General features: G+C 35.1%; 2 protein-coding genes across 5 annotated transcripts in view; one reads left to right on the top strand and one right to left on the bottom strand.

The window, feature by feature from the left end:
- The window catches only part of LOC133187363 (peregrin-like), a 12830-nt gene extending 6715 nt beyond the window's left edge, over positions 1-6115 (bottom strand). For all 4 annotated transcript variants that reach the window (XM_061322710.1, XM_061322708.1, XM_061322709.1 and 1 more), the window contains exons 1-10: positions 6031-6115; positions 4392-5065; positions 3417-4288; positions 3018-3171; positions 2714-2845; positions 2430-2558; positions 1615-1803; positions 1033-1150; positions 726-827; positions 437-547 (exon numbers count right to left, since the gene is read on the bottom strand). In XM_061322710.1, coding sequence (XP_061178694.1) covers positions 437-547; positions 726-827; positions 1033-1150; positions 1615-1803; positions 2430-2558; positions 2714-2845; positions 3018-3171; positions 3417-4288; positions 4392-5030 — 2446 coding nt within the window. In that variant the 5' untranslated portion in view covers positions 5031-5065; positions 6031-6115. The remainder of the gene's footprint in view (positions 1-436; positions 548-725; positions 828-1032; positions 1151-1614; positions 1804-2429; positions 2559-2713; positions 2846-3017; positions 3172-3416; positions 4289-4391; positions 5066-6030) is intronic.
- Positions 6116-11655: 5540 nt separating this feature from the next.
- Positions 11656-17915, top strand: part of LOC133187973 (A disintegrin and metalloproteinase with thrombospondin motifs 9-like) — a 91611-nt gene continuing 85351 nt past the window's right edge. The window contains 7 exon segments of the mRNA XM_061323365.1: positions 11656-11664; positions 13772-13877; positions 14173-14501; positions 15793-15901; positions 17213-17319; positions 17650-17716; positions 17719-17760. Of these exon segments, the coding sequence (XP_061179349.1) occupies positions 11656-11664; positions 13772-13877; positions 14173-14501; positions 15793-15901; positions 17213-17319; positions 17650-17716; positions 17719-17760 (769 nt within the window).

Below are 17915 nucleotides of genomic sequence, written 5' to 3' on the forward strand. Positions count from 1 at the left end.
CTTAGTATTTAAAAGAGTTACATCCCATTATTTACCTACCTCGTAGTTCAAGACATATACTGAAACACACAAAATTTTCCCTTATCTCAATTTATTCAAAACCAGTTAGATGCTCCTTTAATTCTCTATTTTCAGTATATCAAAGTATTACAAATTTTTTTACCCTAAGGATTTTTTTAAGCATCAAATTTCCTAATACTAAGTTATCTTGGAGTCAGTAAAAACTACAGTCAAACCTCGTTATCTCTAACTTCACGGGACCAACAATATACTTCAAGATATCTGAGGATTCAAGATATCCAGGGTAAAATACTTAAGAATTATGCACTTGGGACTTCAAAATCACTTATATCCATAGTATTCGAGATATCCGTGCTTGATATACCGAAGTTTAACTGTAATTCACCATTCATAAAACAAGGTGTTGATAACTCACCAGTCTCGGCCATGTCATCTAGGTCACTGGCTTGCTGACCTTTCTGAATGGCTAACTTCCTCCGCACCTTAACTATCTCCTTCCTTATCCTCCTGGCTAGCTTAGATTTACCTGTAATAATCAAATAAATTGTAGATATGTTTTAAGATCAAAAGAATTCTATTTATCACCAAGGGAAAAAGTTCAGGAACATCAAGATTTTTTTTAAAGAATGGTCAGAATTCTTTTTTTATTAATTCAGATTGAATTCAGACTGATATGATGCAAATAATCATTATTTATGACACACCTGGTTTTCTAGAGGAATTCGCCATGTCCATCTTGTCAAGCAATATCCTAAGTTGTTCTTCAAGAGGCATGCCATCTTTCGTGTCTTCTAAGAAACTATCAACTGTTGAACAGAAAATTAATTTGTTTTGCTTTCAATTAAAAAATCTGCTAAAATTTTCAGCAATAGAAAATCCCTGACACCTTGAAAACTAACTTACTGAACTACAAAGGAAAATAACATAAGGTTTCAGGAACTGTATTCACTCTCCTATTAGAAACTGTTGTCCATTAAAACTGAAAGAGGTTTCCAACATTTGATTACTTACTGTCCTCTAAGACAACAGGTTCTGGGACTGTTGGCACTTGCTCCATGTGTAGACCGGTGGCAGGGTCATATCCCACCCTTTCTGCTGTACGCCTGGCAGTCCGGATAACAGCCCCACCCTATAGTATAATAAATATTTTTACTACCAGTAAACTGTTCATTAATCAGTGCATTCCTATGTCAACTTAATTCCACTTCATACTCATTCCTGTTTTACAAAAAAAAATGACTTGAGAAAATTCTATTTCAATCACTACAAAGCATCCAATATCTGTTTTTTCCTGCATGCAGAAACTTCTGTGCAAATAATCCAAATGCTGTTATTTTTAATTTGCATAGTCCTATTTTTCTGATTTTCCCAGTGGTATATTAGCGTTATCTTTGCAAACTTTATGGTACAAAACTGATGACAATTTTATGCAAATTTATTTTTTGCAATCTAAAAATTATAGCAAAGAAAGTGGAAATTGGATTATTATAAAATAAACCTGTTATACCATATAACTTTTCTGAATTACAATTCTGAGATCTACGACAGGAAGAAAAGTAAAAAAAATTGAATTAAACCACATTGTCAGCACACCTGATCCCTAAGTTTGACAGCTGCTCTATAGAACACTGTGTCTTTGGCATTATACTTCATACAATTCCTAATGATCTGGTCAAAATCTGACTCAAACTCATCCATTGTGCGATACTTGTGACTGTCAATGTTTGTTCGCATGGTCTCAAAGTCCATTGGTTTATCTATGTACTCAAGATAATCTGGAACCTGCAAGAGAAATTTTTGTATTATATAGTGTAACAGAAAAATATGATATATTCAATTAGTCTCAAGGGTTACAAAGATTATATTATGCACAGTTGTATCAGGAGACTTTTCCAGAGTTAGCTGTAGACATAATGTTCAAGAAATATTGCATGAAAAAAAAAATGTGTATCTCCCTCCATCCCCCTTCCTTAAGCCACCCTTTATCACATGCAGGCTTTTTGTGTTGGGCTACTTTTCTTCTTTGGCAAAACAGCTAGTATTGCCTTATTTCTACTTTCATATTGCCTATTTTGAGTAACTCCCCTTCGTACATCCAAAAAAATAAATTAAAATGTATTTAAACAATAAGACGATACCTTCTTTTCAGGTTTATAGATTACTAATGTTTATAACTTAAACTCCTGTAAATGACCACTTTATTTGGTAAATTCTGAAAAACCACCCACTTCTTATTTCAAAATTCTGACAATGACCGTCCATCGATATGAATAATAATGCAATCCAACACCAGAAAAATGCTGTGGAAGTGTATCCCCTTTCCTCTCCCACAAACAACTCCGAAAAAGCCCTTTTACATTGTTAATAACAAATTAAACCTTAAAATACGTTAAAATAAATCATATCACCTCATCCAGTGACACCGGTTCTGTGAAAAAATTGGAGGAATCTTTCTCCACTAGTTGCTCAAGAGTTGAGCGCAATAACACAGCAAATGGCTGAAGCTGCAACTCCATAGCCATTTGATGTACCTTTAACTATAATGAAAGAAAAATACACATATTGTCAACTTTCAGCATTTCTCAGAACAAATAATTACACAGATATTTTTCTTTTAGAATAGAACAAATATAAAAACATTTATATTTTTAGATCCATTACTGTTTAACACTGTAGCTCCTGATTTTAATACCTGCTCCCTCTTGAGTTTTTCTCGCTTCCTGATCAGTTCCACCAGAAGTCTAGCTTTCTCTAGATCCTGTCGTAACCTCTGCCAGTACTTTAGCTGCTCCTTTAGGGCATTACTCTGTTTGTCATTTTTGGTCTTCAAAGAGTAGACAATGATTTTTTTTTCAAAATTACATTTTTTTTTACAACTTTAGCATACAGATAAAAAATAAATATGCCATACAAAATAATAAATCTTGGATATAATACAAAAAAATCATTTGTGGAGTGTTACTCCTAGGCAGTAGAGCACTTAAGAGATTTTCTACCTCATGTTTGTTCCTGGTCATGTGATTTGACTGTAATCTCCTCAGTAGAGGCACTCCATTTCTGGACTGCCTCTTTAATGTCCAGTAACTCAACAACTTAGTCAGGAATGGCTGCTTCTTAGGTATGCTGATCATGTTGGTAATTTTGGACAACCTATAACAAAGAAATAGAAGCTATTACACACTGAAATCATGTGTGTACAATCACGGCCTAAATCTATGTTCACTTAATGTATAAAAATTAAGGAAATCCACTTTTTAAAAAAAATTTGGATGACCTGGTGCATATATTCCAGAGAATCTTTAATTATCATTCAAGCTATGGATATTGTTAAGTTAGTATCTTTGGACACTCAGGGGAATTTTTGACACATTACATCCATACAGATTTATACATACCTTGATTGTGGAATAATGGGTATAGAAACAACAGGAAGAGCATTGCGTTTCTCTGCTAAGATTTTACGGGCTTTTTTCATTTTTAATTTGGACTTTTCCTTGGCCTTTTTAGCTGAAGCAGACTTATTGTCATCTTCCGAGCTGTCAGCCCCAGTGAGACAGGGCATACAGTCGGAATCGGCCGGCGTATGAACATCACAATACACTGTCTTTCTTACACTCACAGTTAATCCACTAGCACTAGATTCTTTGATAGGTTCAATTTTCATGTAAAGTCCTGCTTGCTGAGCACAAGTAACATGAAATGCTGTATAACAGTTTGTTTTGTGACACTGAATACATGCCCCCGTACCTCGTTGCTTACATATGTAACACGATAATTTCCACCGGGCTGGTGGTATATTATCAAAACTATCTATAGGTTCTAAAAACACTGTATTTGCAAACCCGACTTCAGGAATCCATAAAGCACACACAACATGCGCCCAACGGCCATCATCTGTCTGCTTGAATGCCCCACCTTTGTTTGGACACAGACAACAGTCCACGGCTCTAGATGGGGATTGTAAACACCTCCGACATAGCCATTGTCCCTCTGGAATATATGGTACACCATAGCACTCCTGATGTACTGCTAAATTACACATGTCACAAAATAAGATCACATTACTGTTCTGGCATTCACCATCTTGACAAATATTGCACACTGCATCCTCATCTATAGAAGGGCCTAGGTCCTTTCCTGAAGTTTGACTCTGGAAGAAGGCCTCTTTCTCAAATCTGTCCATCAGCAACTCAAAGTCTTCCTGTTTAACCTGAACAATGCCGTCTTCTTTCCTACTTTTGTTCAGGATTTCTAACCAGGCATGATCCTTTAAATAATTGAAACAAATTCTTATATAAGGTATAATGATTTTCAATGATAATCTATTTCTTTACACTCTTGTTTAAATGACAAATACACTTTAATTTTACCTCTTCATCCATGTCATACTCTACTTCCTCATCCAGCTCCTCTGAAGACTTCTCAATATAGCGATAGTATGAATTCTGTCTATTTGAGATCTTATTGGGTTTAATGTAATCATCTATGACTTTGTACTGAGCCTCTGGTAATTTAACTGTAGATTGACCCTGGGGTGGTTGCTCCTTGCGAGTTTTCTGTGTTTCACTAACTTTTGTCTTTAGCGGAGTTTTCTCTGCTTTTTCCTCTTTTTCCGTGTTGTGGTGGTTGTCAATCTCATCCTGAGTGATGATTTCAAGCGGTTCATAGATATTAATTCTGTGAAGTCTACCCTCTAAATCAATCTCAACAAGTCTCTGAGCCTCAGCATATGTAAGAGTTTCTCTTCGTTGTGGAACAACAAATTCTGGTGGTGTAGGGGACCGCCGCATGGACCTGTGATGGCCCCACTTGGTCTTTTTCTTTCCTGGTTTCTTCCCTGGAGAAGGGGAGTTATTTTCTGGATTGTCATGATCAAAGTTGTATAAATGAAACTGAATTCCACAGTAGCTTTTGTAGATTTTTCCACATGATCTTACTGGGCACTCATACGGAGGCTTAGTTGCCTTCAAGTTTTGACAAAACTCCTTTACATCAAAATCATAGACCATCTTGAAGTGAGTAATATATCATTCCTCTTCATAGCCTACAAAAAATTCAGATGATGTGAAAAAATATTTTTTATATAATAATTTCTGACAGCTGATATTTTTCTTGTTCAAGTTTAGGTAAGGACTTACAAAAGCTTTAGCTAAGAAATCAATCAAATCAATCACAATTTGCCTTCACAGTAAATGAATACAAATGATCCTCCAGCTGTGCCCTGGTACTTAGTGTCTTGTGAACATATTATTAATCCAATGCATACAATGTTCACACTAGCTCCCAGTGAACTATAACTTGCCAATGTTTATATTGAACAACAGATGCCACATTTAACCTGCAGAGCCCTGCAACATGATGGCTCACCATTCAGTGACAAACAAACACAGCTGCCACACATGATACATAATCAGTAAGTATTGATTATTGGTAAAACCTTTAACCTGCGTGTTTTATCACTAGAAATGCTAACAAAGGCCCTCTCAATCTCTCGGAACAAAGAAATGGGGATGCTTGTTGGAATACACTTGGACAGGAAATCCATCAAAAGCCATCAAAAGAGTTTCCTGTCGGATGATCATCCGACAAAATCTCACAGGAAGTAAACACTGGTTCTATTTATAGATCACAACCCGTGTTTTCTGCAGAAAGAGAATCCCCGGCAAGGATTTCCATCCTTGACTAGTGCCTTAGCGTACATTTTTCGAAATGAAACGACAAATGTACACCAAGTAAAATCAATTCTGCCAAGCGCGCACTACACCGCAACGAGATATCACCTAAGCCTGCGTCGACACGCACAAAACGGGCGCAAGCAACAAGCCATGGTCGATTTAGCGAACAATGAAAAACGACAGGCTAACACTTAACCAGCATGTATATTTGAGAATCATGGATATATATTGATAAATTTGACATCATAGCATTTTCTAATCACCACTTAATATTCCTGTATTAATTACAATTACGCCACACATCTCTAACCTAAGTAAAAGTGGCGTTATTTACCTGAATTTTTCAAGGCGTCCTCCATCGAAGTGAGGGTTTAACCGCTGTGCGCATCCTGATGCGCAGAGTTTTATGAATTCTATTTCCGCTACTGTGGCGCGAAATTTGATCCTAAAAAAATCATTGCAGAATTGTTAGACTCCACATCACTACTTTAATCGGAAAACAAAGTCCATATTCATGCATTCAGTATACCTAATTTATGAGAGTTTTCCCGTCCTTTTTCTCTTGAAAGCGTCTCACATAATTCCTTCCTCAATTTACTTTCAGTCATATCATTATCCCTCCCTTCAAGATTTTTAAAGACCTATAAACATGATAACTTTATGAGAAAATGTAGAGAAGGGAAGGAGAAATGATAATCTATTTCTGGAATAGGTTATACCCAAATGTCGATATTGAATGATTGACATACTCAGGCCCGTAGGAAGCAATTTCAGTTTGAGGGGGCACAGCCACACATGAGCCCCCCCCCCCTCCCCCGGTTCCTACGGCCATGATACTGTTAGCACTGGTTAGTCTAGTGTAATTCAAAACCTTGATCGCCATTCGGCAGCAGCTCTCTTGATCAGTTGATTTGTATATTTCCTACTTGTATTCTATAATTTCTCAAAGGCAGATCCAGCGCAAAACCCCTCCCCGTTTGATTTGTTTTATAGGAATGTAAAACTTGCATGTCCATTATCCTAAAATTAAGGCCGGGGAAACTGAACACCTCTTTGCCCTGGATACACTGGGGGCTTCAACAGCAGCCCTCAGACCCCCTGCCAGGCATGAAATTCACGAATCCGCCACTGTTTCTAAGTGTGTATACTTTCCATTCGTTATCTACATGTTTATTGTACACGCACAATTTGTGTTGTTTAAAACACCTTGTATATTAATTCTAAAATGTTTCAGATTTGTATTATATGTTAATTGTATTTGATTCCAATATTAAACTTTATATACAATCCACATGCAGTACATGCAAATTAGTAGAATTTAAATGTTGTTTTACACAATACAGATGGGGATGCAATAAAAAAAAAAGGGAAATAAAGAATAAAAATAGAATTTATCAGTGGTGGAATTTCAGACGGGGGAGGGACAGTTCAAGGTTGGATCGATCGAAACCAACAATTTTTTGACAAGTAAAAAAAATATGAAGGGGGGAGGGGGCACTTCTCAAAGACAAGGCGCTTTCCTTCATATATAATATATCTTACAAGGGAATGCCTGTTTCGGGGGGGGGGGGGGGCTATATAAATTTCAATAACAATATCATGGGGGGGAGGGGGTCAAGACCTCTGCCCTACTCAGATAACAAATATTTCACTTCAAAACTACATTTTCCTTTCTGACGACTATGTATATAAACTAATCATGAATCACCCGAAAAGAAAATATATATATATATATATATATATATATATATATATATATATATATATATATATATATATATATATATATATATATATATATATATATATATATATATATATATATATATATATATATATATATTGATTTTTAAGTTAAAGAGGATCTTATTGAATAATTCTTTATTTTATTTTTACGTAATAAATGGTGTTGCATTTAAAGTATTAACTTTCAGAAAATTTCAAGTTTCAGAAGTGCGAAATTCTCATATTTTTCCAAATAATATTTCGAAATAATTATTGGAAAACAATACAGTTCTCGAACTCGCCATTCCGATTAAACCCTTCGTTTAGTATAGTTTTATAAATTAAGGAAATAATTTTTAAAGGTAAAACGTGCATATAGTACTATATACATATATTTTATATAGCTATTAATCGCCAGGTGTGTCTGACTTTGTTACTCCCATCCTTTAAATTTAAAACATGATACATTTAAAAGTTATCTCTCTTGTTCCGCATTTTTTTTCTGTATTAAGAACCCTCTTTACACTGAACACTAAAGAGTTGTTTTTCTGCAGTTAGAGTGATCTGCTCTTAGATCTTAATTCCAATAAATAGAAATTGACAGTGTATTTTTTCAATTTGTAATCAAATCAAGCATTCTTAACATTATACAAAGGCCAAGATAAATTAACAGGACACTTCATTTGTATATATTTTATCCACTGAAGTAAATGCGTAACTGTGATTTCTGTTCATTGATAATTCGTCGTCTTTGAACATTTTTCCTGGGGGTAAATGCCACGTACCATACATCGAAAATTATATGGATAAATTTAAAATTTACACCTTTATACAATATAATTTTCTCAATGTCCAAAAACATTTTGCAGTGTATAGGGGGTCCTTAATGCCGATCACCTTGATTCAATTTTAACCTCTCCAAAAAATCTTCTCCACCCCTAATATTTAAAAAAGCCAGATCTGCGTTTATGCTTTAAGGATATATTGTCTCTTTTATATTAATTACAGTAACGCTTCGTTCCAAATATATCACAATAGACATACATATATGCCAACATGCAGAGAGACAAACCCGTATGATCACAAAATGTCTCTTCTTTTCTCATAATGAACTCATGCTGTTGTATAAATTGTTACAATGAATTCGAACTTTTACATGTGTATCTTGTTACATGCAGGCCCGTAGAAAGCAATTTCAATTGGGGGGGGGGGGGTGCAAGCCTACACTTTCAGTTGGAGGGGGGCACTATCAACTTCCAAAAATTTCTTGGCAATTAAGCCAAAAAAAAGTCATCAGATTATTGAGGGGCACAAGCATATGTAGTAGCTAGTATTTTATATTTCGGCAAAATTAATATTATCTCTAACTGTAAGTATTTATATACAATGTTATATATGGTATACCTTTAAAAATTGTTTCCTTTGTAAATCTATACTTAAAGACAAGGTCTATATACCAAACCTAATGTTTTACTGAGTGGTAAAAAAAAAAAGATGTTGGACAGCTGGGTTAGATGTTGGACCTGTCCGTGAGATGTTGGACCGCTGTGATTTTATTTTAAGTCAAACTGTAGTCAGGATCATTTATATCTTGTTTGCATTCGATCATTGATATTTGGCAGTTACGGAATTGACCAAGTCCAACATCTCACTAAGCGGTCTTATCTAGCTTTTTTTTTTTTTTTTGACCGCTCAGTAAAACAAATGGTAAAACTTTTTTAAAAAGTATATTATATTACGATGAGGTCGTACAGTCACAGTAAAAGAATAAAAGTGTTGACTGAAAGGTGTACGCATGGACAAACGGATATTAAAATTAACTGATGTTTACCCCATGGTGAACTCTTCCTGTATAAAATCTGAAAAAGTTACGATGAAAATTGTTCAAGTTATATGTAACGATGGATCTACATTCAGGCATGCAGACAGACAGGCAAAGTGATATGTCCCCAAATTCTATTATAGTAAAGTACTTCTGTACAAAATTTGAAAACATTGCGTTGAAAGCTGTTTAAATTATACAATGTAGCATCACCACAAAAGTGTCATGGATACACATACAGACACACAACTGACATACAGACAAAGTGATATCCCAAAATCTATACATTATGTAGGTGTTTTGCTCTTTAAGTAAAGTACTGCTGTACAAAATTAGCTATCGCGTCACAACAAGTGTTGACAGACAGATGACAATGTGATTCTTGTAGGACCCCTGCATTTCATGCGTGGTCCTAATAATTAACAGAGCAATAAGATGCATCAAACTAACTTTGGACAGCACTCTCCCCCCTGTCAGCTTCTGTTATTAAACTTGAAAATTTTAAAAATCACCAAATTATAAAAACGATATTTTTTCTGCATTATCTGACTTTTGACACATGACAATAACGCGCGTAACTCTTCCATCTAATCTTCAATATTAATCACATCATTCGTAAATTCTTCGAGGCTTGACCAAAAAGTAATGACACAACTGCTATAAAATCTTTAACAATCGAAAGTTTTCAACAAAACTGTATATAATAATACCTCTATCTATTTTGACTTGTGCCTTTTCACAGGCCCGTAGGAAGCAATTTCAGTTTGGGGGGGGGGGGGCACAACCATACATTTTCAGCTGATGGGGCACTACAAAAAATTCCCTGACAAGCAAAAAATAAAAAAAAAATTAAAAAGTCATCAGTTATCAAAAATTCTTCAAAATTAACTCAATTATTGGGGGCACGGCCTCCGGGCCCCCTCCCCCAGTTTGATTCAGATATATGCAATACTTCATAAAATATTAGAATACTAGTAAACATGACTTTGGGTCTCGTCTATCGCCGCACCGACGTCGGAATGACGTTTCTCATGGACACTAATTTTGAATCTGATGGAAGTACCTAAGATTTATGCAAAAAGAAATGATTTCAGAAATATTATTTGGACAAACTTCCAATAATTTTAATGCTACAACTCAAAACAAGATGGTTTTTAGCAAAACAGCCGTAAAAAATTATTGAAAAGAAGCACGTGAGAGATTAAAAGGATATGCTGATGAACTAAAACGAAACGTCAACGACGGTATTATTAACGACGACGGTAATATTCTTGCCGTGCATGCGGCGAAAGGCAAAAACCTAGCTAACGTTGTGATTATCTTTAATATTTTAAAAAGTATTTTATATACATGCAATCGAATGAAATTTTAAAGCGAAAATCAAAATAGATAGGAGTATAAGTATGTCAAATTTTATATTTGTTGATAACATTTGATATTACTAAAGGTTTTATAGCAGTTGTGAGTTTACTTTTCAACCTTCGTATATCTAATTTTCAACAATCGTATAACTGGGAGACATTTTTTATACTCGATTGAGGCCCCACCCCGTCCCATCCCTCTTGCAAGTTTGTGATTACGCCTCTGTAGCCTACAATCAAGGTGAACATATTCATGTGCAATTCAAGCATTGAATTAAGAAAAATAAAACTAATACTGAGTATTACCATTAAGTCAATGTGAAACATTCGATGTAACAATTTTAATAGAAACAATAAATAAATAAATAAATAAATAAATAAATAAATAAATAAATAAATAAATAAATAAATAAATAAATAAATACAATCGTCAATCCCAGATTAAATCATAAGCTGGAGTGGTCAATTTTAAGCTCCAGACCACAGGCCTTTAGATCGCTTTAATCCGACTTACAAAAATTTGGGGTGTTAAAAAATATCTTTCTTATACATCTCCATTTTTTTTTTAGAGTCGGATTTAAAGGCCTGTGCTCCAGACAGCTTATAGCATTATACCAAAGGCAACACAACTAGGTCATTTCACAAGTGCTTGTGGATAGGACCCCCCTCCCAAAAAAATATATACACCCCGGGTCCAAGGATATTTTTCATAAATTACACTTCTAGCACACATTTAGAATGCATTCCATATGGAAATTCCTAAAAATAACGTAAAATAAAAGTTTCATGAAAAAAAATCCTACCCGCGGTATTATATATCATTGTAAGGAGCATGATTTTAAAGTATGCTTATTATTAAAAAATGCACATTGAAACCATAATAAAAATTGTTCCTGCTTGGCAAAGTATCTGATATTTAATATATATTGATATTGTAATAGGATCAGTTTTGAATTTTCTCTTTACTGAAGGAAGAATTGGGACACACGTAAGATCATGAAAATCTTTTTTTTTCTTTTTTTTAGGCATAAACCTTGAAGATGGTATCGTTATGATAGAGGTAAGTGTCAAAGATCAAGGTCATTGTGAACCCCTATGACGACCATACATGTAACTCTGACATCTCTTTCTGACTATATATATATATTTTGTGTTTTCCAGACAACCCCACACCTTCTCACTATATAAGGTGGTCATAATAAGGAGGTAATAAAAATACAGATACCCGGAAGTCACTGCAATCAAAAACATGACGCACCCATACAACGTCCACACTTCGTGGGGGTACCAAACGATGACGTTAGGAAAACTAGTGCATTACAGGGGTATATTGCCTCACCAAATCCCGGTCGCTGCGACACACACTTACAACAAATTTTAAATTGGTTCGTCGGGGGTTTAAAGTGATTTATGATTTTATTTAAATCAATAAATAAGGAGGGGAGAATGTTTGTAAACAAGAGAAAAATTCGGGCACACTTGTACACTTGCGCTCTTGGGGATTAAATAATACAGTGCAAATATTTGTAATATACAGAAGCAATTAAATATAACTTCCATGAAACTGCACCAGAAAAATCACAGGGTTCATAAGTGTTTTGTTTACAAGTAAACACATGTATACACTCGATCATTACGCAATTGGCATTATCAATGATTTAAAAAAAAATGAGAGTAAGAGAAATACATGTATCTCTGATAGTGAGCACTTTTTTTTATTGTTTGTGTAAAAGACCACGAAATTTTTTTAGATTAAGAAGGATAAAAAAGTCAATAAACTGAATAGTTACGTCAGATCTATCAGCATGTGCGTGGAGGATAAGGGGTGCCAAAGCAATGAATGGCCGTTTTGTGGTTTTCCTGGCATTGACCAGGCACCATCTACACCAGGGTCGATCTGAGTGTATCAAGGACACAAACAATGAGTAAGTATAAAACAACAAAAGACAAGGTAATATCCATGTGAGTGCTATTGTAAAAGTTTATGGGAAACAATTTTCGACATTGTTTATACTGTTATTACATTAAAACTAAAACATTCCAAATACTGTAAACAATATATGTAGTCTTACTGAGAGAGAGAGAGAGAGAGAGAGAGAGAGAGAGAGAGAGAGAGAGTTGCCCCTCTTGACCCGTAAAGAGGTCTATGCAGTTGTATGAATTTAAGAGGGAATATATATATATTGATGTTGTTTTCTAGTTTCAGCATCGTTTTGCCCCCCCCATCCCCCTTTTCGAAGCAGGTCATCAAATTATTTTTTTTACATCCGATGCTGAGATTGTACTAAACCCTCTTTGAAATAATGGATACAAGTCACTAATTAAAGTACGACTTCTAAATTGATATCTTTGATATTGAATCTTCAAGCAGGTGCCCGCTATAATTTAAAGACACGCACTTGCTACAAGCAAGAAGTCGGATATAAAATTCCTAAAATGTGAAGACATTGTAAACTCACTGTGATATTCAAAATTATAACTTAAAGCAATCACCCTTGCAAATCTATACAATTGATATCAGTTTATAGGGCATTGTTCAGAAACCTTGAACTTTGGAAAAAAATGAAACTTTATGCAGCTAATCTTCATTCTACTTATGTAAACCTAAATTAAGTTTCCATTTTATAAATAATAATAAAGATAGTTATAGATTGTAAGTTTAAAATTTTAATGTAACATGTTTGTTAGTAGCCTATGTCCTGTATATAGACTTATATACGCACTAGACTCATTCTCAACATAAATCCGTAATATAATCGTGAAGTTCTACAGTAAAGAACGAGAAATTTTAATTAAATTGATAATTAAAATGTCAGTAATATTAAATTAGGTCATATCACAATTTTTGTGTGTAAAAATGGATTATTCCCCTTTCAATGTACACTCTCAACTGCCTGCTAATTGGAAAGATAAAAAGAGAATTTTTGTCTCTTTGAAGTGTACAGAGCTGTTCATTAGACGTAATTCTGAGAATTATTTGCATAAATTTCATAAAAGGTACTTTTAAATACCCAGTGATTAATAATTCAATAGATAAAATTGAATGGTCGTGGACCCAAACGTTGAATAAAATTCTTTTTGGAGTTTAAATAAATTAAACAATTGACAGTCGTTGACCTTCTTTGTAAGATTTGTTTATACTACAAATACACACAATCATTGAGTAGGAAAAAATTGTCATTCATGTGGCAAGACTAGAGGACGTCACAGCCACTGATTGGCTCAACGTTGGGAAAGGGGGCGTGACCTGCGGAGCCGTACAAAAGGCACATGGTATTTCACTACTTACTTGATCGCGTTTGCTAAGGTTTAGAGTGAGAAGACAAACCGATGGAATTAAAAGGGAAACAATGAAAAAACAATGGCATTTAAACTTTTATATCAAATTCATTATTTGCTATTTGTTCCAATGCTAATTTATGGCCAAAAGCAAAATCGTGAGGGTGATAGTGCAGGTATGTTCTCTGGATATTAATTTATCAATTACAAAAAAAAAAAATAATAATAATAACTTATATTTAAAAATACGACTTGCAATTCATAAAATGTCTTACTTTACTTATTTCAGGTTTACGAGAAGTAGTCTATCCGGCGCGAATCGGGCGGCATGGAAATGCTCACACTACACATTTTATATCAAAAAGAAGTTCTAGTTATGTGCAAAATTTTGATTCAAATGTTCAGTATGTGCTCTCAGCCTTTGGGAGAAATTTTTCTCTGGACCTTTCTTTTACCAAGGAGTTTATAGCACCGACATTAGTAGTGCAATATTTTTCTAGAAATAATACATGGTTTAATGAGAGCCATGAGAATGTTGGACTGTCACGGTGTTTCTATACTGGTCGGATTAACCAAGATTTAAATTCGAGGGCTGTATTCAGCCTGTGTGAGGGCCTGGTAAGTACTAGCCATAGAACACTTTAATTTATAGTAAACCCCAACCCACCTCCCACCTCGACCTAGCGACATCTTCCGTAGGCATCAATCATCGCGTGCAGTATACCCTCTTTTCTGACTCGAAGTTGTCCATCAGCTAGTATTACCGTACACGCTTATACTATATTGAATCAGCAAAAAATCTACACCATCAGCTGAAACATTCCCCTAAGTGCTAATCTTGGCAAAGTTCCGTTTGCAAAAAGATGAGCATTGAACGCGATAACCGAGACAACCAATACACCATAACCTGCATTTTCTCACTCTTATAACAGAAAAAAAAAACCTAGTAGGAATGGGGGAGGAGACACGCGCGACAACCTAGTAACACATTATGTCGTCTGCTGTATTAACAGAGCAGACGTCTGGAAGCTTGTCCGCTGATGCCTGCCAATCAGTTCATTACATCACTCCATCGCTTAGGCTGCGCGTCGTAATGACCAAATAATCACATAATTAGTTCGACGTCCCGAGGTGAAACATATGAAAACCTAACATCGCCTTAACTCATATAAGTTTATATTTATCATGCCGAGATGCAAGAGAACATCAATACAGTAAAAGTTGCAAGCTGTGACTTTTTTTGTCGGTATTGAGGTCAAAGTAGTCGATACTATTTAAACAGAAGATTTGTCATATCTTGAGAACTTCGAAAGAAGATTAGGTCGGGAAGCACTGAGGACATTGAGAAAATTTGATAAATTAAGCATTATACATAACAGCCTCACAACGCGTCAGGGGTTCTGATTACATTCTTAAAATTGCCCCCTCCCCACCTAAAAAAAAATAAAAACAAAAAAAAACAAACAAACAAACAAAAAAAAAACGAACGTACACGAGTGTACCCCTGATATTGTGAGAATGAATACTTAAGCAAGAAGGAAAAATATAAAAATTCAAGAACACGTTACCATAAGGAGAGAGAGAGAGAGGACATACAGGTAAGCTGCTGATTATTGAGGGTAGACTCAGATGACGTACATAAGCAGAGAACGATATGATATGGCAACAAAGTGTTCACTGTCAACATTTAAATATGTAGGTCCTGCCGGTGCAAAACTCTTCAAACATGAATAAAAGCTAGAAATGGTCTGTCCAATGGAGGACAAAAATCCTATTAAAAAGAAACATGGTTTTGTTAAGCAACCATTTAATGGCCAGATTTACAGTGAATTACACCTTATGTATGTAATCATTTTGCTTCATCAGAATGCTTTTCAAGTAATATAAAAATTGACCTCTCTTTTCTCAGTGTATCTTTAGTAAGAAACCAGACGATTCAGCAGAAATAGGGTTATGGTGTACACTCGTCAGTTGTAATATAAACAAAGATCGACTTAAGCGAATCGGTGCAAGACTTGGTACAAAATTATACAAATGACCACGATTGTAGGCAAACGGAAATTAATGAGAACCCACGAATCCTAACCGATTTACAAACACAGATTCCTTAAGTGATCAGAAACACCTGTAAATTGTTATAAGTAAGAATCTCTCTCCCTCTTTTTCTCACTCCGAAACATCATGAAATATGAAGAGAAATATCACTTTAGTACTAGATATCTCCATTCCGAAATGCAACGGAATGAGAACCTACACCCCCACCTCACCCCACTCCGAAAAAAAAAAACTTTTATAACCCCATGTACACGTGCATATGACACAATTTAAAAAGATACGTAATGTATTCTTAATATTGTACATTAGACCACTAAAGCAAATGGTGAAGTTTAGGGAGTCACTAACAGATGTTATCAGTGTTACGTGAAAGGGACTGCGACCAAAAAATGGAACCATAGTATCGCAGAGAGCAAACAGAATCTTTGGGGGTTGCACTCTTGCACTTTGTTCGTTTTGTGACCACTGTAGAAATATTGTTTGACCGACACAAGAGTCAAGTTTGTTTTTCGGCAACTTGAAAAGACTCAAGAGGAAAAATAAGGTCAATATTTGCCAATCAAGGCCTTGATTCATCTTCTGATCAAATGAAAATATTGAATGTATACGGGTATAAATCACATTATGTAATTTATGCCTATGGCCATGTATAGTGTACAAACAACAGCGATCTCTTTGGAGATCAGCGAAATTTTATGGTTGCAAATCACTGGTAATTAGATGTACCAATATACCTAGAGTGAGCATGCAATTGAAAGAACATACACCAGAAACATATAATTTAGTTTTCTCCTCTCCATTACTTTCTTTACGACGCGTGTTTATCAGCAGCAATAATCAATTTACCATATACATTAATCGCTCCTTTAATAGATGTAGATGCCCTCCCAATCAGTCAGAACCTAGGGCCTATATGTCACGAAATAGCCTTTACTCATTGATTCTACAATTCTGTGATTAGGCCTATATTTGCTTCTCCAATCCAGAGACAGCTCAGATAGTGGTGCTCGTGTAAAACTGTATAAAGTAAAAAGCAATTAAATGCTTGTATAAGCGGGTATTTAATTAATAATCCAGCACCAGTAACTTCTTTGCACATAGACTTATCATGTGACCACTCGATTTTGACACGTGACCCGCTAAACATGGCGTCTTTGGGACTTCCAGTCGCAGACGAAAGGACAATATTTCCCAGCCGTATTTTGACGATGTAGTTTCACAGTAATTCATTCTTAACACACATATGTTATAAAAACATTCATCACAAAATGTAGGGGGAGGAAATGAAGTCATAAAACACATCAGAGACGGCAAGGACGTGAAAAATGACTCGGTCAACATGCCAGTTGACGGAATCCCTCAGGGTTTTGTTACAGCGAATGTACAAAGAAATACGTTGATTCGCAACCCAACAATTAGAAATGTCAAACTGTTGTTAGATAGTATTCACCGATTATTTTTAAACCAAACAATTAAACTAACTGCATATATGGAGAAAATATGCTTTGTTATCAACCGTTTTTCAAGAACCAAATTTTGGGGAAAAAAAGAAAGAAAAAAATGAATTATACCCCTATAAAACTGTTTATGTTTACCTTAACATGCTTACTAATGTTGGCTGGATGGTGATTGTTATATTTAATTTATATCTTACAACATTTTGTTTTTCAGACAGGAGCCTTTCAATTTCAAGGAGAAAAGTATTTAATAGAACCAAGTTCAGAGCCTAGGCCCTCCATATCAGGAAGTCTGCCTCATTACATCTACAAACATTCACATGTACACAAAAATAGAACCCAAGAATCTCACTGTGGTGTACAAGGTAGGTATTTCTTTCTGGAGATGGGGGGGGGGGGGGGGGGGGGGGGTCAGGTATCTACCAACAACTTTTAGAAATTTTATGTTTGATTAATTTTTTCTTTTTATACATACAGTAGATGTAGTATCATGATTTAAGAGGGAGCAAGAAAGAAGGTT

The sequence above is a fragment of the Saccostrea echinata genome, unplaced genomic scaffold, assembly GCF_033153115.1.
Source record: "Saccostrea echinata isolate AGI-Se365-2 ecotype Australia unplaced genomic scaffold, CSIRO_AGI_Sech_v1 ptg000015l, whole genome shotgun sequence".
NCBI lineage: Eukaryota > Metazoa > Mollusca > Bivalvia > Ostreida > Ostreidae > Saccostrea > Saccostrea echinata.